Source organism: Pinus tabuliformis, chromosome 5_2, assembly GCF_031772625.1.
Source record: "Pinus tabuliformis cultivar Carrire ecotype Pingquan chromosome 5_2, CPIR1, whole genome shotgun sequence".
NCBI lineage: Eukaryota > Viridiplantae > Streptophyta > Pinopsida > Pinales > Pinaceae > Pinus > Pinus tabuliformis.
Window position 1 is genome coordinate 172,499,541 of NC_142306.1, and position 26,783 is coordinate 172,526,323.

General features: G+C 37.3%; 1 protein-coding gene across 2 annotated transcripts in view; it reads right to left on the reverse strand.

Annotated features, from left to right (window-relative positions):
* LOC149158098 (Nucleic acid-binding, OB-fold-like protein) overlaps positions 1-26,503 on the reverse strand; it is a 181,433-nt gene extending 154,930 nt beyond the window's left edge. Inside the window, exons 1-4 of one of the 2 annotated variants that reach the window (XM_089436118.1) lie at positions 26,276-26,503; positions 18,681-18,797; positions 18,422-18,592; positions 18,019-18,084 (exon numbers count right to left, since the gene is read on the reverse strand). In XM_089436118.1, coding sequence (XP_089292244.1) covers positions 18,019-18,084; positions 18,422-18,592; positions 18,681-18,797; positions 26,276-26,371 — 450 coding nt within the window. In that variant the 5' untranslated portion in view covers positions 26,372-26,503. The remainder of the gene's footprint in view (positions 1-18,018; positions 18,085-18,421; positions 18,593-18,680; positions 18,798-26,275) is intronic. The other variant, XM_089436117.1, reaches the window with a different exon arrangement.
* Between the last annotated feature and the right edge of the window lie 280 nt (positions 26,504-26,783).

The window sequence follows — 26,783 nt, forward strand, 5'->3', positions numbered from 1 at the left end:
CACCTATTCACAGTATCTTGAGTCATTGCAAGCAAGTGGCAACCTTAAGGAGATTGCCTTTGACTCCCTTGAGAAGAAATTTGCTAAGAGAGAGAAGGCTTTTGGGAAGAAGACAACTCCTCAGTCTACTGAAGAAGTTGTGTGTGTTGCACAAAAAGAGAAGAATCATGCACAAGATTCTTCTAGAGGAAGAGGTGGCCAAAGAGGAAGAGGAAGGAGGAATTTTAGAGGCGGGGGGGCAGAGAGTTCCAAGGAGAAAAGTTTGATCTTCATTGCATACGATGCAATAGAGATGGACATGATGCTTCTGCATGTAAATTGCCTTGGGACAGAATTGAGCAGGAAAGAAATGAAGGAAAAGGTAAAGCACCCAAATCTGCTCATTATGTTGTGGTACATTGCGACATTGGAGTAATTGAAGACTTATTCAATGCTTCACTTGCTTCATGGAAGGATGATTGGTTGCTTGATTCAGGAGCAACTTGCCACATGACTTTCAGGATAAATTTCTTTGAAGAATTCACTAACAATGTTGATGGAGCAGTATACTTTGCAGACAAATCAAAACTCAAGCCATCAAGGCTTCGCACCATCAGGCTCAAACTACTTGGTCTTCTAGACTTTCTTCTACATGATGTTCTATACTTCCCAGAGCTGAGGAGAAACTTGTTGTCTTTGGTTCACATCCGCCAACAAGGACACTCCATTCATATATTTGATGGCAAGGTCGAGGTCAGAAAAGCATCAGATCACTCACTTGTCATGACGAGGATAGAAGAAGAAGACTCTTGAAGATGCAAGGAACCTTTGCTCGTGCACAGAACTTCTCATACAGTTCTCACTATGATGAAGGTACATTCCCATTAAGTCTTTTATAGCATGCTAGATTTGGACACTTGAACTATGACAGCCTTTGTTTGTTGAAGAAAAATGGTGTCACTGGTTTGCCTACAATTCCTAGGAAACTTAAGCAATGTGATGCTTGTATCTTAGGAAAGCACATCAAACAGTTTTTTCATGATTCTCATTCTAGAGCACATAGAAAACTTGAACTCATTCATTCTAATTTATGTGGCCCAATTCCTATTCCTTATGCAAATTGTAATAAATATATGATGGCATTTATTGATGACTACACCAGAATGTGTTCGGTTTATTTATTGAAAAACAAATCCGAAGCTTTTGAAACATTCAAAAACTTTCATGCATGGATTGAAAATGATGCACAATCTCATATTAGCTCTATTCGCACTGATAATGAAAAAGAATACGCTTCGAATGAATTTGAAAACTATCTTCACTAGCATGGGATCAAACATCAAACAACTATGCCTTATAATCCCCAACAAAACGGAGTGGCTGAAAGAATGAACAAGACAATCTTAAATATGGTACGTTCCATGATGTTTTTCAAGAATGTTAAACTGATGTTTTGGGCTAATGCAGTTCTATGTGCTATGTATATAAAGAATAGGTGTCCATCTAATGCTATAAAAAACAAGACTCCCTATGAAATGTGGTATGGCCACATTCCTTCAATAAGGCATCTCAGGGTTTTTGGTTCCACCTGTTATGCCTTGATACCCAAGGAATAGAGAAACAAACTCGGTGCAAGGAGTTGCAAGTGTATCTTCTTGGGGTACTCAAATACCTCCAAAGCATATCGTCTTTATGATGAAGTCAATAAGAAGTTTATAATATCTAGAGATGTGATCTTTCTTGAATCTTCCAAGGCTGACAATGTTGTTGAGCGGCATCTTGATTGCTTGGATAGATTCAGATATGCAAAATCTTTTCAAGAGTTCAATAATGAGATTTCACATCTTGAAGAGAGGATTCCTATATTGGATCAATCTGTGGAATCTTCTTCTGAAGCACTCTCTCCCCCACATGAAGCTCCAGCCACTGATCCAAATGACACTTTGAGTGATGTGATTGACAAAATTGGGAGACTAAATCTTGATTCAGCCCCAACTTGGCCAACTAAGCAGCCTTGGCCATCTCAAAAAGGTCCTCCAAAATGGTTGACAAAGACACTTAAAAGTGTTCGTCCTAATGAGGTTGGAAAGACAAGAACAAGAAGCTCAACCAAACAAAAAGGAGGCTACAATCCTGATTCACCTGTTGATATGGATGTTTCTTATGATTGTGAATTGAATTTGTCTATAGATTCTGAACCAACTTGCTTCAAAGAAGCCGCTTCTCATAATCAATGGAAAGAAGCGATGCAGAAATAATATGATGCTTTGATAAAAAAATGGCACCTGGAAGCTAGTTGATCCTCCATTGGGAACCAAACCAATAGGCTACAAGTGGGTCTTCAAGAAAAATTATAAAACAGATGGCTCACTTGACAAGCATAAAGCCAGGCTTGTGGCAAAAGGTTTTGCACAGAAGGAAGGGGTCGATTATGAGGAAACTTTTGCCCCCACAGCAAAATGGGCTACCATCTGGACACTCTTTGCCTTGGCAGCTCAAAACAGTTAGAAAGTCCATCAAATGGATGTAAAAATTGCTTTCTTGAATGGAGATCTGAAAGAGAATGTTTCTATGCCCCAACCAGAAGGATTTGTTGTGAAGGGTCAGGAACATAAAGTATGCAAGCTTGTAAAATCCTTGTATGGCCTCAAGCAAGCACCGCGAGCCTGGTACGAGAAGTTAACTGAGCATCTTCTGAAACTCAACTTCAAACATTATGATCTTGATGATGCAACTTTGTTTGTCAAGAAAGTTGGCAAAACAGTTGTATATCTTGTGGTGTATGTAGATGATCTTTTGATGACAGGGAACAATGAGAGCTACATTGCATCCATAAAGAAGGAACTAAGGAAAGGTTTTGAATGATAGATTTGGGCTACGTTCACTACTATCTTGGTATTGAAGTAGCTCAACATCCGAAGTTTATATTCCTCTCTCAGAAGAAGTACATTGGAGATCTGTTAAATAGTTATGGCATGGTTGAGTGTAATTCTTTGACTACTCCAATGGAACAGAAATTAAAGCTCACATCCATTGAAGGAAAAGAATTTGAGGATGCAACGAAGTATAGACAGCTCGTAGGAAGTCTCAACTACTTGACTACTACCATACCAGACATTTCATTTGTTGTTGGAATCCTCTCCAGGTTTATGCAAAAGCCTTGTGAGGGTCATTGGTCTGTTGCAAAAGGAGTTCTAAAGTACTTAAAGGGAACTCAAGACTTTGGACTTAAGTACACACAGGTGGGCAACTTCAGCTTTATTGGATACTCTGATTCAGACTTAAAAGGAGATAATGAAACTAGAGTATCTACTTCAGGTTATGTTATGAGTCTTGAATCAGGGATTGTCTCCTGCAGGTCGCACAAACAATCAGTTCCAGCAAATTCCATAACTGAGGCAAAATATGTGGCAGCAGCTAAAGCAACAAAAGAAATTGTGTGGCTCATGAAAATTCTGAAAGATTTGCAGGAGAAAAAAGTGCATTCAACTCCTCTTTTGATTGACAACACTTCTGCAATAAAGTTGGCTAAGAACCCAAAGTTCCATGATCGAACAAAGCACATCAATACAAAATACCATCCAATCCGACATCATGTTGAGGCCAAGACAATCCACCTACGCCATTGTTTCACAAATAAGCATATTGTATACATCTTCACCAAAGCACTTGGAAGAGAAAAGTTTGAAAGATTCAGAATGGTGCTTGGACTCACCAACGTTCCTTTAAATTAAGGGGGGGAGTGTTGACACAAAATCTTTGGGATTAGGTAAATCCATGTAAATAATGTAAATAGAAAAATAAAGAGAATTGGAAGACGAAGAGACATTGGGAGATGAAACCCAATAGTCTCCCTCTCCGTGTATATATTCATGTTCCATCTTAATGCAAAACACAATTCAATTCGTGGAGTTACCTCCTGGCCTGACATAATAAACTTTATTTTTCTTTCTTTTGACAAATACATTACATCATGACTCAAATACAATTATGTAGACTGACACTAGTTACATTTTTCAACAGTTATTTTCATTAGCTCTTGAAGATTCATTAGCGTACAGTTTTTTTTTTTTCTCGCTAAAAAACTAATCTATTATATACAGTAACAGTAGTAACATTACAATCATGGAGTTTCATCCCCAGAGGCCAGACTTTGGCACTCTGGACTATAAGATATCAAAAGAGCCACCTTCGCAGAGGTGCCATAACTAGCCAAAACATCCCACGCAGGGGTTCCATGTTCTTCAAAAAAGGGCAACCATTTCAAACTAGCCAAAACATCCCACGCAGGGGTTCCATGAACTTCAAAAAAGGGCACCCAATTCAAACTATGAAGCCCGCCCAGGGGCAGCAGATAGCCAGCGACATTTTCCCACGCAGGGGTTTCAAAAAACAAGACACAAACATGCACTAAGACCATATGACATAAGCCGAGAGCCGAAACAGAACCTGAATGATGCTGGAGAGGGTAATGCTGCACAGAGGACCAGCTACTCCTCCGGCTTCTCTTCAACGATCGGGTACCACCCGAATTCTCCCAATGCCTCCGCTGAAGGGAGGGGGTCCTCCTTGATGTCATCTTTCTTGGACGTGGACGCCTCCCAAGGCTGGGAAAGGCCGGGGGTTTGTTCTGCTTCCTTTCCAGGCAAGGTCTGGTCAAATTCTGGCCTTTCATCCTGTTGCGTCCTCTTGCCGCGGAGATCTTCGCTATCGGAAGGAGCTTCCTCCAGAAATAATACCGAGACATGGGCATTGATACGGGGCCTGTCCATCGAGCTGTTGAAGGTAAAGATGGCTGAACCGAAGGCTGGCGAAGGCACTGAGTCAGGGTCAGGGCTGCTAGAGTCCAAGAATTTTCTAGGTAGAATAGGATTGGCTGCAGAAGGACGATGACAATGGCAGCAACAACGTTGGGGGTGAGGATCTTCCACAGTAGGCCGAGAGGACCCTCCGCGTGCAGAGCCTCGACGGCTGAGTAACCGCTGTCGAGGCCTGACCATTTTTGCCTGAGCGACGAGGGAGATGAGCAGAGCGGGGTGGGGAGGCGGAAATGGCAAAGAGGCGAGCGGGCAACAGGTGAGGACCCAGAGGCGAAATTGACACAGAGGCCCCTTAAACTTGAGATGATATACCTTAAGCAGAGAGCCGAAGACCAGACGAGGGACTTCCGGTATTGATTCCCGGAGAGCCGAAGACCAGGCGACGTCCAGACCGAAGAATGCCAAACGTTGAGCGTGGAGCAGCAATTGCTGAGCTCCTTCATCCCCTTTTCTAACCATTTCACCGAAACCTCGATCCTCGGCCACCATAACTGCTTGTTGCAGTCGAGCTCGCGACTTGAATGCGGCAATGAATGCCAACCTGCGATATACCTTGCCATATATTCCATGGCGGCGAACAGGCATTGAATGCCCTCCTTACACCTGAGGCGGCACATGGATGTCATGTGGCTTGTCATGGCTAGCCGTCGTGTCACCCGCATCCGGGATTCATTAGCATACAGTTATCTTGCATCATTGTTTAAATTTGGAGAAACACACTAGGTGGTGCAGATCTATTGGTATTCAATTAAACCCTTAGACTCCTCTATCATTGTCTTATCCAAATCTCTATGGATCTAGCAAACATTTTTCAAGTGTGTAGAAAATAATATTGTTGATCATCTAGTTGAATTAACCAACTATTCAAGGCATAGACGCTGAGGAACCATAGCGGGTCATCTGAAGACTTATCATTTGAAATAAGGAAAGGAGTTTTCTTTCCACTTGCTCTAGATCGAAATTTTATCTATCTTTAAAATATTAACAAATTATTTCAGAGCTTTCATGAATAGATCTATTATTTTAAGACCTTGTTTTTGCTATTGGCAGTTGTAAATTTATTTTGTAAGTATTTTGTAATTGTTTTGTAAATATTTTCTAACTCTTGTATATAGATCCATTTTTCTTGTATTTGCTCTACTTGTCTTGATCTACATAGATATGGCAAAAGGAGGAGGATTTTAGATTGGAATATCATTGTAAAATTTCTTGCAGGTGGATCATCCTAAAAATGTGAAGGAAATCGAAAAAGAATTTTGAGGCTTGAAACCCCCTGCTCGTTGCTCTCAAACCCTCTAGCCCCATTTTGTTTTGTTGATACCCTAGACGGCTAGGGTTTGATTGAATTCTGGAATTCGATTTGGCAGAGCTTGATCTACAATTTTCTAAAGTTGTCTACGATTTTGAAGAGGCTATTTTTCCTAGCCACAAGCTTAAAAGAGTTTTCCTTTGCAAATTAAATAGAATATTTTTCAAGGGTTTTTATTCTATTGATTTTGTAAAATTTCTCTAAGTCATTTCTCAAAATCGATTTGGATAACCTACTTGGGGTTTCAGATTCATTTTGCAAATCACTTTTGAGGAAGCCTCAAGCATTTCTAGATGTCGTCCTTTTCTCTGGTGTGAAACCCTTGCTAACTTGGACGTTTTTTTTGCAGTCATAACTAATATTCCAAGGGTAAGAGCTTTAAAATCTAAGAAATTAATCATGAAAAAAAATTGGCAAATTTTAACTTAAATTTGTATCTATTCTATCTACATGGCCGGGATTTTTTTGCAGGTATTTTCTCTCCTTGGTCGCAAGCCCTAAGCAGTTGATCTCTTCATCTCGTGCGAATTTCTCCTTGGACAAGAAAAATTGAATTTTCATGAAGGGGTTTCTTGCTAATCAAATTAAATTTTGAGCCATCCTCCTTTTCCTTTGAGCAAATCGATTCCTTTTCTAGGGGGCGTGAGCATTTCTAGGCACTCTCTCTTCAGATCCGTGAGTGAAAACCTCTATAACATTTCAGCAGAATTTTTTGAAGTCGATCACTTGGAAGCATGGGAATCAATAATTAAAATTTGAGGCCAAAGGATTTCTTTTTAACTTGGAGCTTGGACGTCAATTTCATTTGAGGATATTTTTAGGAGAAAGTCGATTTCATTTTGGAAAGATTTTATAATTGCAAAGTTGCATAATCATTATAAATTTTTTCTGTAAGTACTAAGTTAAGGAGCGATATTAAGCTTTCATTTGAAATCCTCCTTAAGGTCTCAAAGCCCTCATATTTGTCTAAGGGGGGTCTTCTTTGTAATATTAATAAATTAATTTTTTTCCTAGAGGGAGCCTAGGATTAATTCCCACGGTATCCCACCCTCTAATTTGGTAGGGCAGTTTCTACTAACTTGCTAACTTAGTAATTAGACCTCATTACTAACTTTTTCATTTTGCATTTATTAATTCATAGCATCTAAGTGTTATATTTAGATTTAATTTCATTTGCTTAATAGTTTTCGAATCACTTGTTTTTACCTTGATGTAAGTATAAGGTGGTTTATTAGCTATTTAATTTAATTTTCATATTAATAATTTGATCTAATTTGCTAATTAGTATCTCCATTAATCTTGTTATAGATCCAATTTGCATTGCTTCATTAGGTAAATTTTTATTTGCTACAATAATCATTGGCATAAGTTAGTCTTATTATAGTAAAATAAATTGTGCTCAAAGTGCGAAGTGTTATTTTAATGGTATTTGCTATTGGTAAATTATAAATACGTTTCACATTTTGGAGCATTTTGTTTGATCTCATTGAAGCATTTGATTAATATCTCCTTACCAATTTGCATTAGATCTCATTTACTTATGCTTTATTGAGAAATTCACGATTGTTTCTTTGGGATTTATTGATGTAAAACACATATCCTAATTTGATCAATTGAAAGTGGAATTCTATTTTGTCATTGATAAATTTAAAGCATTTTACTTTTGAAACAGTGCGATATATCTCATTGAAGCATTGCATTAACATTTGTATATTAGATTTAGGCTTGCATCATTAAAATTTACCTCCAAGCATAAGCTTGGTTGAATAGAAACTTAGGGCCACCCTCTCCACTATTCAATTTAAGAAGCTTGACCCTTAAACAACGATTAAAACGGGTGACTTTGCAATTCTCTTGTGGTCAAGTCCATTGTAGGAACGGCGGCACTTGGGTTGCTAAAAGCCCTAGCTAGGTATCATTAATGAGGCTTTAGCCTCCTTCACCAACACTTCTCCCAACAACCTTATTCTAAAACAAGTTTTGACAATTGAGGAGAAGGCCTTCCCCTTAGTTTAGGCATATAACCTAAAATTTACCAAGACATTGCATTTCACATAGATTAGCCTTGCATTCATCTAACTTTCTCCTTCAATTGGTTATTTGTAATTGAAATTGTGGTCTAGCTATTTACTTGCAATCTTTACTTTTAATATCCTTGTACTTGTCAATTTCATGCTTATCGTTAAAACATTTTCTTACTTGAAGTGCAAGTTGTTTCCAGTACAAGTTATATTTAAAGTCTTATTGTTCATAGTTTCAATTGCTTATAATCTCTTGATCTCTTGTACTAACCTTCTCTTGCAGAATTGTCGAACTTGTAGCTTGATATCATTTATTTACTTGCAAGTACTGTAATTCATCTTTAAGCATTGTTATAAGGCACTGGTCCCTTATCTCTATATCTTGTTAAGTATCACATTGATATAATTGAATCTACATTAGAAAAATTATGAGGTCTAAAATGGGCCTCAAAACAAAAATGTACAATCAAAATTAACTTTATAAGAACCAATAGGATTCAAAATGATGATATTAACAATGGGGAAGGATTCACCAGTTTTGAAGTAAAAAAAATTAAAAGATTAAAAACTAAAATAAAAATAAAAATAAAAAATTGCAATTACGTTTTTCATGTATTTCTCATTTTTCGTGTAACAAGGTCTATCGAAAGTATGCAACATGGGTACTCCTTGGATTAGGAATTAAATTATGCATCCAACCAGTGCTCCTACTGGAAATTTGAGTAAAACCGTAGGGAGATAAGTTAAAAATACGAGTTGAAAAATTAGTTTTTTCTCTTTCTTCCCTCTAAAATTTGATGATCTAATCTAATTTTATTTTATTATTTCCACTATTATTTTACAATATTCCTTAGGATGCCCATTTTAGGCCTCAAAATTTCTCTAATGTCTGTTGATAACTACATTGTTCAATATCTTACTTGCTAATTCACCTTAAATCAAGTTATCTAGAGAAGCAATTGCCTTGCCTTAGATCTCCTAGGGCTTGTTGTTTCAACAAGTTTTCCTTTCTCATCCATCTTCAGGGACCACCCCCTTTGACTTAACTAGAAGAGAGTAGGGAATAGGGAACAGGTGGGAGTCTAAATTTTTCCCACACTTAGGTGTACATCTTAGGCGACAACATAGTGGATTTCAATTTGGAGGAAGTCATTTCCCTTTTGGGAGAAAATTTATCAATTTAATTTTTGTACAATCATTATAATTTTTTCCCTAAATGTTAACTTGAGGAGGGGTATTAAATTTCCATTTGTAAATCCCCCTTGAGTTTTTAAAACCCTCACATTTGTATAAGGGGATTCTCTTTGTAACTTTAAAAAAAGAAGTTTTCCCTAAAGGGAGCTTCAGATTTATTCCCATGGTAACCCACCTCCGATTTGGTTAGAAGGGTCTTTATTTGATCACTAATTTAGTAATTAGATCTCATTACTAACTTGTTCATTTTGCATTTGATAATTCATAGCATCTAATTGTTAGATTTAGATTTCATATCATTTGCTAGTAGATTTTGAATCGCTTATCTTTTGCCTCAATCTAACTATTTGGTGGCTTCATTTGCTTTTTAATTTAATTTGCGTTTCAATAATTAGATCTAATTTGCTAATTGATATTTCCTCTGAAATTGTTCTATCTTGTCATAGATCCAATTAGCATTGCTTCATTGAGTAATTTTCACTTGCTTCATTAATCATTATTATAAGTTAATCTCATCATCATTTTATGCTCAAAGTTCTTATAATAATCTTGATCTTAAGTGGATTGGTATATTGATATATCTTAGGACATTTCACTTTTTGAAGCATCTTGTTCTAATTGTATCCCATTGAAGCATTGTATTAACTTTCATTTCTCATTTGCATTTAGATTTAGTTTGCATCTTATAAAATTTACCTCCAAGCATAAGCTTGGTTGATAGAAATTTTAGGACAAACTTCCCTAACTTTCATTCAATTTGATAAATTTGAGTTTGGAGCTAAGGTTAAAACATGTGACCTCGCAGTTCTCTTGTGGTCGAGCCCTTGTAGGAATGAAGGCACATGAGTTGTCAAAGAGCCTAGGCAGGTATCGTTAATGACAGACTAAGTGCCTCCTCATCCTACCCTTCTTGCAGTTCACCAGAGCCCTTACCAAGTTTTGAGAAATTGAGGGGAAGTGTCACCTTATATTAGGCATATAATTAAAATTTACCAAGACCACTTGATCTCACACACTCACATAACATTCTCTCATATTTGCATTGGTTATTGTGACATTTAGATTGTGAGCCATTTCTTCTTACTTGAAAGCATCTCATTTATTTGTCCTTATTTATTTTAGTGCTCATGCAATTGTCTTTTATTGTCATATTTTATTTGAGCATCTCTTTAAAGTACAAGTTTTATCTACCTTGCAAGTTTACTTTCATTTATTGCTCATATTTCTAAATTGCACATTAATATCTTGTGAGTTTTAATTTACTAACTTGTCTTGTAGCATTGCCAATTTTGTAACTTCAAAGATCATCTTCTTATTTTGTATCATAATTTTATTTGAACATTGTTTAAAAGGCATTGGTCTCTCATCTTTTATCTCATTGAATGTCATATTGATTTAATTGAATCTATCTTTTGATATCTACATTGCTCATAAACATTTATACTTGCTAATTAATCTTTAAATTCATATTCAAGTTATATTGAATGGTGATTATCTTGCCTTTTATCTCCTAGAACTTGTTATCTTCAACAAGTTTTCCTTTAATAATCATTTTCAAGGACTACCCCCCATAGCTTACCTAGGAGAGATCTTAAATAGAGAGTTTTGAGAATAGGTGACAACCTCTTCTATGAGCGTTGTGCCTTAAAGACTACACCTTGTGGGGTTAAAATCTTTTCTCACATTTAAGTGTACATTTTAGGCGACAACAGGTTGCAGTTTCAATTTGGGATCAAGAGCAGTCTCTTCGTACAATAGGAAACAAAAGGCAGTTGCACTGAGTTCTACAAAGGTCGAGTATATGGCAGCCAGTATGTCTACATGTGAGGCGATCTAGCTTTGAAAACTTCTTGTTGGGTTTTTTTATCAGGAGCTAGATCCAACTGTCATTTTCAGTGATAATCAGAGTTGCATCAAACTCTCTGAGAATCCAATGTTTCACGAGGAGTTGAAGCGCATTGAGATCAAGTACCACTTCATCAAAGATTGTGTGCAAAGGGGGCAATAGTTGCAATACATTCCTAGAAACGAGCAAGTATCATAGCTCTTGACCAAGGCCTTGATGAATGGCAAGTTTGTAATCTTCAGGGATAAGTTGGGTGTTGTGCAGAGCATTTTCCTTGCTAAGTGTGAGTGTTGATTTCTATAGCTGCAGAAGGTCTTCTAGCCTTGTGTCTTAACTAGAAGGACATTGATTTGCCTCTTTAGGAGCTTGCATGCAACATTCGAAGTTTGCATGTTGATTGCATGCAACATGCAAAGTTAGCATGTGGATTGCATGCTAGATGCGGAGTTGTCCGCGGATGAGTTAAATGTGGCATGCATGTAATGCAAAATAAATGTATAAATGGCACTTCAGTTAAAGTAAACAAAGCTAAAGATAAGAAAGTTAACAAAAGATAGGTAATTTATCTTCAATTAACTTGACAAGTTAATTTTGGCCGTTGATATTAGCTTAGAAAAGTTACAAATTGAGTCTAATGGTTGAAGCAAAGACACAATTTGATGAGCATGAGTTGGAGACTCAGTGAGAGCGAGTATTTGGACAAAGAAAGTGAGTTGTGAGGTCGAGCTAGCTATAGCAACACCAAGAGCCAATTGATTAGCAAGGGGGCAAGTTTGCTCGTGAGAGAGGCTGAGTTTCTCAAGGGACCGAAAGGCTGAGTTTTCTCTTATACGCTAAAGTAAATCAGTTGGGTTGCACGTGTGGCCCGAGAGGGCCAAGTGTGGGTTGTTCAACAGGGTCAAGTGAGGGTTCTAAGGCTGAAATTATTCTTGTACTACTGTAGCAAATTCGTGTAACTGTTATATGAAATCTTGATCCTGACGTTGAATAAAAGAGCCCAACATTTGCAGGTTTCCCCACACTAAGGTTTCTTGGGTATATCTGTGTTACTTTGTTGATGTGATTGGTTTCACGTGAATTAGTTTTAATTGTTTATTGTTGTCAATTAACCCAGAGTATTGGTCGTTTTGATAGATAAAATTCATTTTGGTTCTATTCTGTAATAAGTTGTTAAGCAGTTAATCTGTAGCAGGGTTGTAAAAGTTTAACAGGAATATTATGTAACACTACTTCAATTTAACGTAAAAATCTATTAACATGAACAACATTCCAAATTAAAAAGTTTCAGGTACATCAAATAAAAAGTAAATTAAAGGTAAACAGATGAATTAAACAAAAAGTAAACAAAGCTAATAGATTAAATAAAAAGTTAAAACTAGTTGAATTCAGAAAATAAAATTGAAAGGGATATAATCACTACCTTCTTACACAACCAAAAACCTAAATATAGGAATGTGGACAGAACTTCTTACCCAAAAAAATGGATTCTAGTAAGGAAAAGGAAAGAAAGTTAAAACATTTCCAAAAAATTGGCAACCTCGACAGTACAATGGGACTAGCATATTGCTCAGTGATTAGCATTATGTAGTGGCCATTTATATAGTTGCCCTAGCAGATGGGTGGTGGCCATTTATATAGTTGACTACTCCTTGGGCTCAAGGGCTGCTCAAGTCATCATTCCAATTTGCGATGCGAGTGAACGGTGGACTCCTTTTAAGTTCACAGTAGATTTTTGTTTATGTTCATTCTCTCTTGTCTCTATTCGAGTTTTGGTGATGGCAATGCAAAAATTTCGTGGGAACTACTTAGGTATTGTGGCATCTCTCTCGACATTTGTCAACATCTCTTCATTCGACTCAATGGATGTTAGACGATGGTTTGGCATCCATGGCACCAGGTCTACAATAAGCAGGGCCTCCTAAGACAATGGTAACTTCTATTCAAGCCTAGTCTCTATATGGTTTGAGGTTAGGGGTTGTCTCCATTTTTGAACTTATTTACAGCAATGGATAGAATAGAGATGCTAGACCTGATATGGCAATACTTGCTTCGTTTTCCCTTGTGTTATAGGCTATAGCTTCTCTATGACATCTAAGTATCTCACTCTTACATGGGTGGTTGATGCACAGTTTGGGCTGCAATGGTTTTCCCTATGTGGGATTTCTTGTCTTTGAATTGGTTTTAGACCTAGGGTTTTCAATTGCCAATCTATATTCGGGGCTAATTCTTGCTGTTGGCTTGTCTTTGGAGATGGTTTGAGCCTTGAAGCTCAAGCTATATTGTATGCATCTCCGTGTTTATTTCTTTGGAACGCTTAAAGCCTTCAGGCTCAGATTTTTAACTATACCGTAACACACCTTGATGCTTCTATATTTTTTAATGGCATTTACAAGCATCTGCAAAATGTATGCCTTTCGATTATCAATAAAAATATACAACTTTTTTCAAAGGAAAAAGAAATCCATTTCAAATTGACAATTACAATAATATTCAATTGGCCAAGCAAAACCAAAAAGATAAATTCAAGTGGAATTTTGTATGAAACAAACAATTGACAATTGACAATTATGTTTTACAATCACAGTTTAAATAATTTTGGGTCTTGAAATGAATGAAAACACTGGGTAGCCTTCCATTAGAGTTGAAAAGAAATATTTTTCATTTTGGCATAGTGAAAGTAAGATAGTGTCATATGATTTTACCATGAAATCGTGCACAGAAGCTACATCTGTATAAGATATAGACAAGTACAAAAAGAAATAAAATATATATATATAGACAATGTACAAAATAAAATAAAATAAAAAATTATGAGTTAAGAATCAAGAGCCAATCCAGCAAGATGTCGTAATTTGAAGTGATTCAGAATAGCAACAACAAAAGAAGCAAGATTGCAAGAACTGTAGAATAATAAGAGAATTAAGACAGAAAAAGATACATAAATTTCCCATTTGAGGAAATCTTAATGGTTGACAAATCAATTTATGTACTTCACTGAGCTCTCAGTACAAATTAAAGTTAATAAGAATGTGATAAAATTGAGATCAAGAAAAAAGATCCTATAATTGAACCTTATCCCAATCATTAGTGTCATCACTCTAAACATACAATTTATCAACATCAACATTGTTTTGAAATTTGAAAAAAGACAATATGTTCTTTACATTCCAAAGAATCGTCATTATAGTACATTTTTTCCGAAGACCTACTTAGATTCATATCTTCTTTCAAGAATCTTATCAACAGATAATTGCACTAAAAGTCAAACTAGGATGGATTGATGTTTTTACAATGCATCAATAATTCATGAAGCTTCAAGAAACTTCTCATATTGTTCCCTCTTGTGTTTCAACGATGAAACTGTTTGTCTTTCAAATTAATGCAATGGATTGTCACAAACTTGAGAGTTAAACATCCTTTCTCAAACTACTGTGACATGAATTTCATCCTAAAGGTAATGGCAATCACTCTTATATGGTCACAAAGCATGCATTATACTCTGGTATAAAAGACAAAGCATGCATTATACTCTGTTTGAAATGTCATTCAACCAAAGACATTATCAATCTTGTGTTTATAAAAACCTTGCCTTTGGAACTTGTTTGTTAGTTGAATATAAAATCCTAAAAAAATATATTGCGTGAGCAGATAAAGAATAATCGTCTTAATTTTGTGTTGATTGACTATGAATTTTAAGTGTATTTGTTGTTATAAACCATAATATTTACTACTGAATATTTAAAATCAATAAAGTGCCATAACATTATTATAATTAAAACTCATGGTGTTAGGGGCGAAAGTGGTCAGGGATGCCACCTCGCTAGAGGATGTCCAAGCAAATATTGAAGGGAACTGACTGACATCAAACAGAAGAGGGGATACACAGTTCAGGATGAATAGGCATTCTTGAATGTGCCCCTCTGCGGGCAGCTTGACCAGATGGCACTCTTGCTATCCAGCAAATAATGGAGAGGGGTCTCTCAAGATTGCCATTACTCACCATGTGAGTCAGCAAGCATATGTAAAACAAGTTCTGTGCAAAGAGGATGAGAAGAATGAATGTTAAATCAGAAGGGTTTATGGTCTGCACTCATCCAGAGTGTTGGTGGTTTACAAGTGAACTCGCTAATGCTCTGTACAGAACTATGAACCATAGAAAATCAGTGCTGGTTTATGAGGCAAAACATAGAGGCAGGCCATGTCAGGGTATAGGGAAAAGGCAAAAGGGAGAAGATCCCTCTTCCAGGAGGGGAAAAAACAAAAGCAACAGAAGGCATGGCAACCTCTTACCAGACTAGATTTTCAGAGGCAGTGAGAAAGAAAGCTGACACCGGGAAGAATAGGGTCGTAATGAACAAATGTGGAATTTCAATCTGTGGTAGATGAAGAGATTGGGACTTTTATCCCAGACACCGAATCTCCAAAATTAGGGAATCTAAATACACCAAATGAGTGGATCTCTCCTGGCATGTAAAGGAAATCATTGCATGTGGAATTGAGAGTAGATGGAAACACAAGAATGTTGTTCTTCAAAAGTTAAACCAAAAAGGAATCTAAGTGTGAGACTTTTGGTACAGTCACCTGGGGCACTGATCATGGAAATGATGAAGAAAAAGGAGGAGCAGCAGCAGCAGCAGGCATGGCAGCCTCTTACCAGACTAGATTTTCAGAGGCAGTGAGAAAAGAAGCTGATGCCACAAAGAAGAGGGTCCTAATGAACAAACATAGAATTTCAAATCTGTGGTAGATGAAGAGATTGGGAATTTTATTCCAGACACCGGATTCTCCAAAAGTTGGGAATCTAAATACACCAAAACAGAGGATCTCTACTGGCATGTAAAGGAACTCATTGCATGTGGAATTGAGAGTAGAAGGAATCATTAGAATCCTGCTCTTCACAAGCTAGACCAAATAGATCTTAAGTATGATGTTTTGGGGACAGCCACCTGGGGCTCTGATCATGGAAGTGATGAAGAAAAAGAAGCAGCAGAAGCAAAGGAAGCTGCAGCAGCAGAGACAGAGGAAGAAAGCCAGGCCAGGAAGATGAAAGGCACTCCAGCAACCCCAACTGATGTGGACTCTGAGGGCTGATCCTCAGACACACCGTGTTCCAGTGCACATATTATCCTTTGTTTTTTATAACTGTTTTGATTATATCCATTATGGAACTTTGCTTATGTTAGGATTTAAAGATCTCAGACCTCGGTCAATGCCAATATTCAGACTTTTATATAGAGCAGAAACTCTGTTCACAGACTGGGTAACAAAAAACAAACTCATACCTTTTGAATACTGGGTGGCATGCTCTCCTCCAGACTGCCTAACTCAGTCAGTTTGTACATTTTATGTGCACATGACTAGATATCTAGCTAGTTTACAAAACAAAAAATATTTGATCTTATAAAATCATAAATTTCTAACTTTTAAAAAAATAAGATGACTTTTATTTTTATTTCTCACTGTGCTTAAACAAGGTGTGCATCAAGATATTAAGTAAGAATGTTCCATCTTACACATCAAGACTTAAAAGTTAAAACTCATAATATCATGTCAATTTGTGGTGACCAGGACAATTTCAACCCTCCAACATAGGATAACTTCATTCTTGTACATTTTAGGGTCATCAACCAAAATGCCTCACTTTGCAAAATTAAGCTAAGCTGGAAAATTCTAACGACTCTACCTACATCTTATCCTTGGTGGGTGAACAGAGTTCTCCATTTTGTAATAAGTCGTCCCTAAATAGAATAGCATGATTAAAAAAAGAGATATAACCCCATTATATCATAGGATTTGATTTATTAGTTATAACCAAGTGTATGCACATCACACACTCATATACATAAGTATATGTTTATGTATGTATATGAATGTCTGTGTCACATTATTTATTTCTCACTGTGCCTAAACAAGGTGTGCATCAAGATATTAAGTAAGAATGTTCCATCTTACACATCAAGACTTAAAACTCATAATATCATGTCAATATGTGGTGACCAGGACAATTTCAACCCTCCAACATAGGGTAACTTCATTCTTGTACATTTTAGGGTCATCAACCAAAATGCCTCACTTTGCAAAATTTAGCTAAGCTGGAAAATTCTAACGACTCTACCTACATCTTATCCTTGGTGGGTGAACAAAGTTCTCCATTCTGTAATAAGTCGTCCCTAAATAGAATAGCATGATTAAAAAAAGAGATATAACCCCATTATATCATAGGATTTGATTTATTAGTTATAACCAAGCGTATGCACATCACACACTCATATACATAAGCATATGTTTATGTATGTATATGAATGTCTGTGTCACATTATTGCAGGGGATGATACAACTGATATGTCACAAAATGCTAAGAAACACCTTGATGTGACTCCATCATGAGCAATTACTTTTGTTGTAAGTGCGACTGTAGTATCAGTCATGAACCCTCTTTTGTTGGTTGGCCCTCATCATAGCATGCCCTCCAGATATGTACAAACCTTTGCATATAGAACTACAGCAAGAAAGAGGTTACTTTCACTTGCGGATTTACAGACAACGTTGACAGTGGGTAACCCCATGACCAATTAGAAGGGAAAATAGGTCAAATATCTTTCCATATTGAGAAAAAGTTAGCCCTACCCAAGCATTAGCCAACATGCGCTGGTGAAGCAATGAATAGTAATACCACAAAAAGCATTGAACAAACAAATAGAAATGGGAAACCTTGCACCATGAGAAAACAATGCCACAGCACAGTTTTCACTCTAATTTATGCAATTAATGGTATTACAACAATATAAAATATTTGTTTATCTATGATCATGAATAATACAACTTATAATAATGAGATATCATTTCTACCTGAATGTAGTCAAACCAACGCATAAGATTTGGAACATTTTTTCTGTCTGAAGCAGCAAGTCCAACCTGTAAATATAATCCAGGTAAACAATTTCAACTGCTGAGTGATTATCCAAAGAAATCACTAAAAACGCCCAGCAGAAGTTTTGAGATATATCCCTTTAGAATAATTGCTTCTCACTTCTTATAAAAGCTCTCAAGAGCATATTGTATTGATCTTAATTTCAGACTTTAAATGGTTTTGAAAAATGAATTGAAACTCAAGAAATGAAATCCTACGCATGCAACTAAATCCCAATGAAAAAAAAAAAAACAATGCCACACTACATAATATACGCCATTAATTTGGTCAGAAATATTCTAATTGACACAAAAAAGGACCAAAATATGAAAGGGCCCATACCACAGAATCATGAAGAGATGCCCACACAACCACATCAGCTACAGAAGGATATAATCCCTTGCCCAACAGAACTGACCTTTGCACTAAAGCCTCATCAAAAATTTTCAGTTTGGCCAAACTAGAATTCGTGTCAGAATGAAAACTGTCTGAAAATGCTAACCATTTGTGAATCTGCAAAAGACAATTGAATGCCTTAGAACGTACCCAAAATGTCATCTAATTTTACAGTTTACTAACTAATTAATAAAAGCATCCTCACCTCTTCACGATCCTCAGAAGAAGTGCCGATAAAATTTTGTTTCCCTGATGATTGTACCAAGTTCACACACAGAGATTTGAGATCTGAACATTCTAAATGTGCTTTTGGTAAGGTATCCTGTATACATCATAATAAATGATTAGCTTTAAAGTAAGCTTAAATTCAAATTGAAAAGAACACAAAAAGAAAAGCAAAGTAATGAAAAGACCCATTGGCAAGTACAGGCATCGATCTTCAGATGGTTAGCATTCAACCCCTAATATAAACAGCATGACATGTGTTGTCATTATTCTGAAATTCAGGAAAATGAATAGTTGTTAGAGTAGTCTTACGAAAGAAAAAAGAGCTCTGGCATCGTATTACATTTGCCATAGAGCCAGAAAGACATAGAATTTTAAGCCGTATATCTCTCAAGAGCCTCCTTTAAGTCTAACAATTTACAGACTCAAGAACTCTCAAGGTTGAACAACTGAATGATCGAAAAGGAGTACTTATGCCTCAGCAGCAGGGGTGAAACCTCACTTGGAAATTTCATATGAGAATTTGTACTCCTTTATTGCAGGAAAAGGGGTGAAAAAAAAAACATATGAAGTTCCCTTGAACAGTTGTCTAGAAGGAAAATAAGAAGGGCCAAAGATCTAACTCAAACCAAAGACCTTTAGGCCATCGTTACCTGGGAGCACTCTAGAGCCTCCCACTCCCACTGCCGGGTGCTCCCAGGACTGCACACACACACATATTGATATATATGTGCACAAAACATTTACGCTAAGATTCTCTGAAAGCAACCACTCTCTGCTTCCTAGGAACAATGTTTTAGGCTTTAAGGAAAAGATTATCATTTTATAGACGATATTAATATGAAAATTCATTGGGTTTTAGCCACGACAAAAGATTCTGACGAACTGGATTGATGTAAATGGGAAGCCTAATGTAGTCCAAATAATTCTATCTTTGTTTGTGGAAACCTGAGCACCAACAACAGCATTCTCGGCATTATCTTAACCAAGCTCGAAAATTAAATTATTTAAACAAAACTGCTAAAGAATTTATTTGTCATGTGACTCCTGAGAGCTTTCATTTTAAAATACAACTCCATTTGTTAGGTACGCTCCTAAGGAATTAGAGATGGCATAGCAGGAAAGTCTCCTACATCTATGCGTCAAAAGGACCTTTATGATCCTGTAAGACACATCCAATGCTGTCTCACACTTGAACAAACAATGATGGGTGAGGGTTCCTAAGGCATATTGGTGAAGGTAGTACTAGTCCACTTGGAAATCTCACTCTCCTTTCAAGAACAAAGTATACAGGTTGTGAAAACTCCAAAACTTGAATCCAATTGCAGCAACTGGAAATTATTCTCCTAATTGTTAATTTAATTTAACAATTTATTTACTGTTTGCCACAGTAAACACTGAATAAATCACACTACAATCTTCACAAATAAAATTGCGGAACAATAAACGTTGGAAGAAATGCTAGCACACACACATAAAATAACACAATTATTTTTGGACAAAAGTCCCCGGAAAAACCCAACTTGGGAAAACTGCTGCAACAGTGAGCATTTTATTTTATTATGCAGCAGTGAAATCTGAATACACCTATGGATGCCCAACTAGAAATCCAAACAGCAAGAAAATCTAGCAGAGATATTCCCTAAGCAACCCCGGAACTCGCACTTCCTACACTTGTGTTGCCTGCACTCGCGTTCCTGCACTCGCGCGTTCCTGCACTTGTGCATTCCTGCACTTGCGTGTTCCTACACTCGTGCATTCCTGCACTTCCGCATTCCTGCACTCGCGTTCCTGCACTGGGAATAACTCAGCATCTTGCTATGCCTCTCCGGATCTAGAAATATTCCTCTGGATCATTGTCCCTGCCCCTCACTGACACTGCGTCCCTCTCTGGCTCAAACTCTACTGCACTTCAGAATCAGGTCTATGTCTAAAATAGGATCACAAGCACACTGAAATACCGCAACTCCAAGCACTTTCCACAGCAGAAATGTATAGCAGTGAATCAATGAAGTACACAAGGATTTACAAACCCAAAACTTGTTTATATTACAACTTTAATACAACAATCACCAATCTCTCGTACCAGGGATCATGGCCCTGACAATTAGCCTTGATACAAGGAAAACTAGGGCTTGAGGTCAACAACTTATGATCCTCAATCTACCCAAGAACAAGAACAAACTTGATTTACTTGGTGAGGAAGCGCTTGACCACAACCCTTTCAGCCTACTTGTCTTGAACACCCGGTAGGTCCTTTGCCACCTATCTCGCAAAGATACTACTCAAATAGTTGTGCACTCAGTTGCTCAAAAGGATGTCTGCACCTTCAAATTCACTTGCACAATCAACTCAACAACTCAACCTTCTAACAATGAATAAGTTGCTCCAATATCACTATACATTAGGCTTCAAACAAGGTCTACTCACACTATGAAATTACCCTTGAATTCATTGTACAACGCAGCCTTTCTACCTTAGCTTGTCACAGTGTTTGACAAACCTCAAACCACTGTATATCAGCCCTTGTGACAAACTGTCATATCCCCCATTTAAGGATAGACTCTCACCATATAAACTTTGCAATCATCTTCATAGAAAACAATGCCACATACTTGTTCAACGCCTTTGCTCAGTCTTCAAGATTCTCAGCCCTGTGCACACAATTTCAGAGGCTTCTCGGCCCTATTAAGATTCCTACAGCTACCTCAAAATCTGCCCTAACCTACGGCCACTTCAAACCTCAAATATTTGTGGTCTCAACATATTTCAGCCCTTAAATTCCTGCGCACGACCTTGAGGGAGCTCGGCCCTCACTCCAGCTACACCACAAGCCTCATGGCCTCTCTATTCAGCAGTAAAAAGGGTCTCAACCCTCTTCTAGACACAGAAATTTGGCTCGGCCTTTTCACAGAGATAATTCAAAGCCCATATGCCGAGAACCATAACAAAAACCAACACCTCCAACCCTCCAAACCTTAGATCAGATCATAACATAAGAAAGAAACTCGTCCTTCTGCTCCAGCTCATCCTTCTTGAGGGTTTGCGTCCTTCTCTTAGGCTTTGTCTTCACACAAGATGAGTTGTAATGATGTGTGTCAATGAGCTCAACTTCATTCATATTTATGGCGTTCTTAGTGTAGTGACTTTGCCACCAATGGCCATGTCCTTCACCCAAGCCGACCTGAGCCTACATGCTCAAACAAAATTAACATAAGAAATAAAATCATTTTCATTGACATAAGCCCTCTCCATTGTAGCCTTAGGTGCCCTTTAGTCCATCAAAGGTGCCCCTCTTGCAAACAATAGAATAAACAATGAATTTCTCTTGGGTCTTTAGCCCACTACTTAGGTACATTGCTTGCAAAACATCTTTTTCGTGGGTCAACTCCACAAAATCCAGTACCCCAGGGGCTATGGGAGTACCTCACAAGCTACACTTCTCAACAAGGTATTGTCTCCCCCACACAGACCAACTCATCCTTCACCCAGGTGAACCTAGCGAGATAAGAGATTATGAGCTTAGATTTGCCCATCTGGATATTTCTGAGTTTGTCCTTGAGCACGAGTTTTATGAGCTCACTTGAGCCCTGGTATAGGTTCAAAATGGTTCTCCACAATTCTTTCGCAGTCTTATTGTCAGAACGTACAGTGTAGTATTTGACTCCTTCAAGAAAATCCTCCTTGCTCTAGCATCATTTTTGTTATGTGAAGCCAACTGTTAGGGGTTAGTTGGTGTGGCTAGTGGATTCTCCACAAACTCCTTCACACCCTGCTCCTCTAGCACCACAGTAATCCTCTCCTTCCATGAGCAGAAATTTGTTGCTCCCTCCAAACTGTGCTCTGAAACCTTGGCACGCCAATCTCACTGGTAAAAAATTATGCTTTGTGGGTCAAAACCCTAGGTCGCACTACTAGAAACCCTAGCACAAACCTTCAACTGTATTGGACCCCTCCTCTATGCCTTAAACCTATTCCTGGGGTCAAAACAAGGGTGTTGGTCTTCACTCAAAGACGTGGCTTTGATACCATGTTTGTTTTCTTAAAACTAAGCAATCTAATATGTGAATTATAATAAGCAAAGAGCTGAAAATTGAACTTTAACTTTAACCCACAAATATACTGAGTTTACTAACTAGCATGCAATGGAAATAAGGAACAAATGAAGACAAACACACCATAAAACCATACACAACAAATTTACCCAAGAAACCCCAATTGGGGAAAACCTGCAAACTTGGTGTTCTTCTTATTATGCTCAACAAATCTTCAAAAAAATGATTACAAATGTGAGGGAAATCCTCTGCGCAAGTGATCTGTGCACTTCTCACCAACTCAGCCTCCCTTCCTCAGACTATACAAACTCGTACAGGCCTGTACGACCCTTCTGCGCAGTTGAATGCGTCCCCTGGTTGGAAGTGATTTGAAGCTTAATCAACCTCTCTTTCTCCTTCTATATGCATTGATCCAAAGCCCTAGGCTCTGAACAAAACACCCTTCTCTTTTGTTGAGCAGAACACCAAGCTCTCTAGTGCATAATGACCAAGTCTGCGCCCTTTTTCCCTCTTAGAAATCGACCTGGGCCCACCAGTCCCACGAAGGGTTGAGATTAAGTCTCCCTGGACTGCTGATATCACTCCAATTCTTTACTATAGGAAAATTTAAATTTTCCCAAGTCAAGGCATAATAAAAAAAGTAAATTCGTGCCTTGCTCCCACTTGTAGATCCCCATGCCACATTTAGTGCACCTCCTAAATTTAGCTAAACCCTTTCTCATCTAACTCCATTTAACAATATTTTCATGTTATTTTGATGCTGGCATACTTTCCTTTTTATGTACTTTTTCAGTTATCTTGTATGTACTCATAGTTCTATCTTGATATGCTCATATTTGTTCATAACTAGTTTATAAAGCTTGTTGTCCATGCTTATTTTGTTGACTGTCCATACGTGTTTCATTTTGTTGTCCATACTTGTTTCATTTCGCTGTCCATACTTATTATTGACTATAGGAAAATTTAAATTTTCCTATAGTCAATAATAATAATAATAATAAAAGTAAATCTGCAACTTGGTCCTATTTGTGGGTCCCTCTGCCAAATTTAGTGCACCTGCTAAATTTAGCTGAACCCTTCCTCCTCTAACTCCATTTAACAATATTTTCTTGTTATTTTGATGCTGGCATACTTTTCTTTTTATGTACTTTTCAGTTATCTTGTATATACTCATAGTTTTATCTTGATATGCTCATAATTGTCCATAACTAGTTAATAAAGCTTGTTGTCTATGCTTATTCTGTTGACTGTCCATACTTGTTTCATTTTGCTGTCCATCCTTATTCTGTTCACTGATCATACTTGTTTTATTTGATGTTCATCACAACAATATCACAGACTAGTTGATGCGCATAAGGTCAACTTATTGATGAGTTCAGTAAAAGATTAGGAGACCACCTCTTCATCCTTCTAAAGGGAAAAGGCTCTGATGCATTCTTAATTCATCAAACTAGTATTGTCTCAAGAACATCTTGGTTCATGCTTTTGTAAATCAGATCATGTTTTCATGGATTAGACAATGATTGGAAAAACAAGCCTACTGTTGGATGGTGTAAAAGACTAAGAGTGACCACCCAAATATCTTTATTTTGGAAAGGCCTTACTGGATGCAAGTCCCTCAGACTGGACTTATTCTATCATTGCTTTCATTTCATGTCAATTTCTTCATCAAAATATTTGCTTTTAGTGTGATACTCTCAAAACAGTACCTGACAGTTTAAAAGATCAAAAGTCAACCGTTGTAGCCTTGGGAAACCAAGAAGGTTGCAACATCTAGGACACCAATGCATGCCTAGTCATTCAACTGGTTTTGGGTATATGTGTGTTTCATTTTCCAACAAGTGTGCTTGAATTGGTTTGATTATTTAAGTTTTGTCTCATGCTTTCTGAGCTTGTTCCTTTGATTCTTTTAAATCTGACGTTTTAGATCTTAAGTAATTAACTAGCACTCAGTTTTCACTTATTCATTATCTAGTATTTCATTTTCACAAGTGCCAATCAATCTAGTCTGAATTCCTTACCTATTGTAGTGTGTTTCTAAGTCTACGATTACCCGGATTGATATGAATACCATGTCTTAATTTATGCAGATAGATTAGACTGACAGTGAACACTCGTCATAAATCAAATTTCAGTTGTAACAGACTTACGTGCCATCAAAAGTTCAAATTTAAACACATTCAATTTAGATTTTGCAACATTATTTCAACTTTCAATAGTTCAAACTTCGTTGTTTTATTTCAACTTTCAATGTTTGATCATGCATTACAAAACCTGGGAGCCTAGGGCTGCCAAAAAATATTTTTTTATTCATTTAAAACCTGGCAGAAATGCTTTGACCAAAATCATGTAATTTTTGGTTAGTTGCACGTCTACTATGTCTGGTATACCAAGGAAAATGGCACAGGAATATTAATATGTCTCTAAGAATATAAACAATACAGTCTTAATAAGCACGAATCATTGAAAGGGGATCGAAGAGGACCATGTAAATTTGGCATTTTAATTGTTTTGAGGATCTTAAGACTTAATCAAATATAGATTGACATAGGCACGTTCTCTTATTCAATAAAATGAACTAGTGGTGGGCGTGAACTAGAGGTGACTACCAGCTGTAGCAGCTCGCCTTTATCTTAGATGGCTAGAGTGGACATACTCATTGGATTTCTACATGAGTCAGGTTCAAGTTGTATTGGTTACAGCAAAAGCTTCAAAGCAGTGTTGATCATCTACCATAGCTATAACCCTAAAAAACTAGTAATATACAAACTGAAGACTCCCCTGCAAGCATTCTTGAGATTCAGAGTTATGTTTCTCTTGTGATATAATTCAACTTTGGTCGAGTTCGAAGAATTCATGCAGACGGGATTTGCATAGTCTTCATTGCGGACAGAAGTACTAGTTTCTACAAACAGCACTTGATGGTCTTACTAGTTGACTCAATACAGCATTTCCCATTGATTTCAGAGTAATGAAATTGAATTGCATGTCTAGCAGAAGCATCAAACGAAAAATTGAAAGCACTACATAAATTTAGGCACATTGTCGCATAGTGGGCTTGTTGGTTGCTATAGCACTAGTTGTCAAGAACAGGCAGTGGGATATGGTTCAACGATGAATATGGTGGCATACCAGGCCAACCACCCATCTTCGATTCCCCGGAGAGACAAATAAACTGTTGGGGCCAAAATGCAAGTATTAGGTGAATTTGATGGAATGGTAAAACTGTCGCAGCAGCGTAGCCAAACAAAAGTCATTACTGATTGTGATCATTGGTTCAACCCTGGGTGATAATTTCGAATATGCAAATGAGCTACTTGTGGTGCCCAACCTCTTCGGGCCAGTTGTGATACCTTCCTGCTAGCTTTTCAGAAAAATATAAAGTTGTGAAGAATTTCAAGTAGGTTTCAGGGGTAATTGGAATCCCGTTGACAAAGCTGCTATGAAAGGATTTTATGTGGTTTCAGCGATCAAATCGTGGAAGTTCTGCAAAAAACTGAGAAGTGTTGAATATACTCACTGGACTAATTGAGAGAAACTTGCATAGGACCAATATAAGAGCTTCCTTTCGCTTTGCAGCTGTCAACTGTGTTGCATAGCCATTTCCCTCGCCCATGTTTGAAAACCCTAGGCACCCTTCAAAAAGACCAGCACTTTTTTGAACCCGCGAACTTGCTTTCTTACCGCGTATCGCTGTCAGTTTTATGTGAGAGATCTCAGGGTTCTCTCCCCCCTCCTTCGCGTCACCTTATATTATCGTTTTGTTTTAATTACTGTTGTCCACACTTTACTATCGCCGTTTTACTTTGCAACGATCTGAGTTTAAAATACAATTTGATGGTCCATGGGCTTTTGTAGTGTAGCCTCAAAAACCTACTTGATATTAACAATGTTTTTATGATTTTCTCCAATATTTTTTTTAGGCTTTTCCATACCTTTTTTAATGCAGGTGTGCACAACATTTAGGGAATAGATGTAATGAGCAAATGTTCTTTTTAGCAAGTTGGAGAAGACCTAAAATAAAGCCT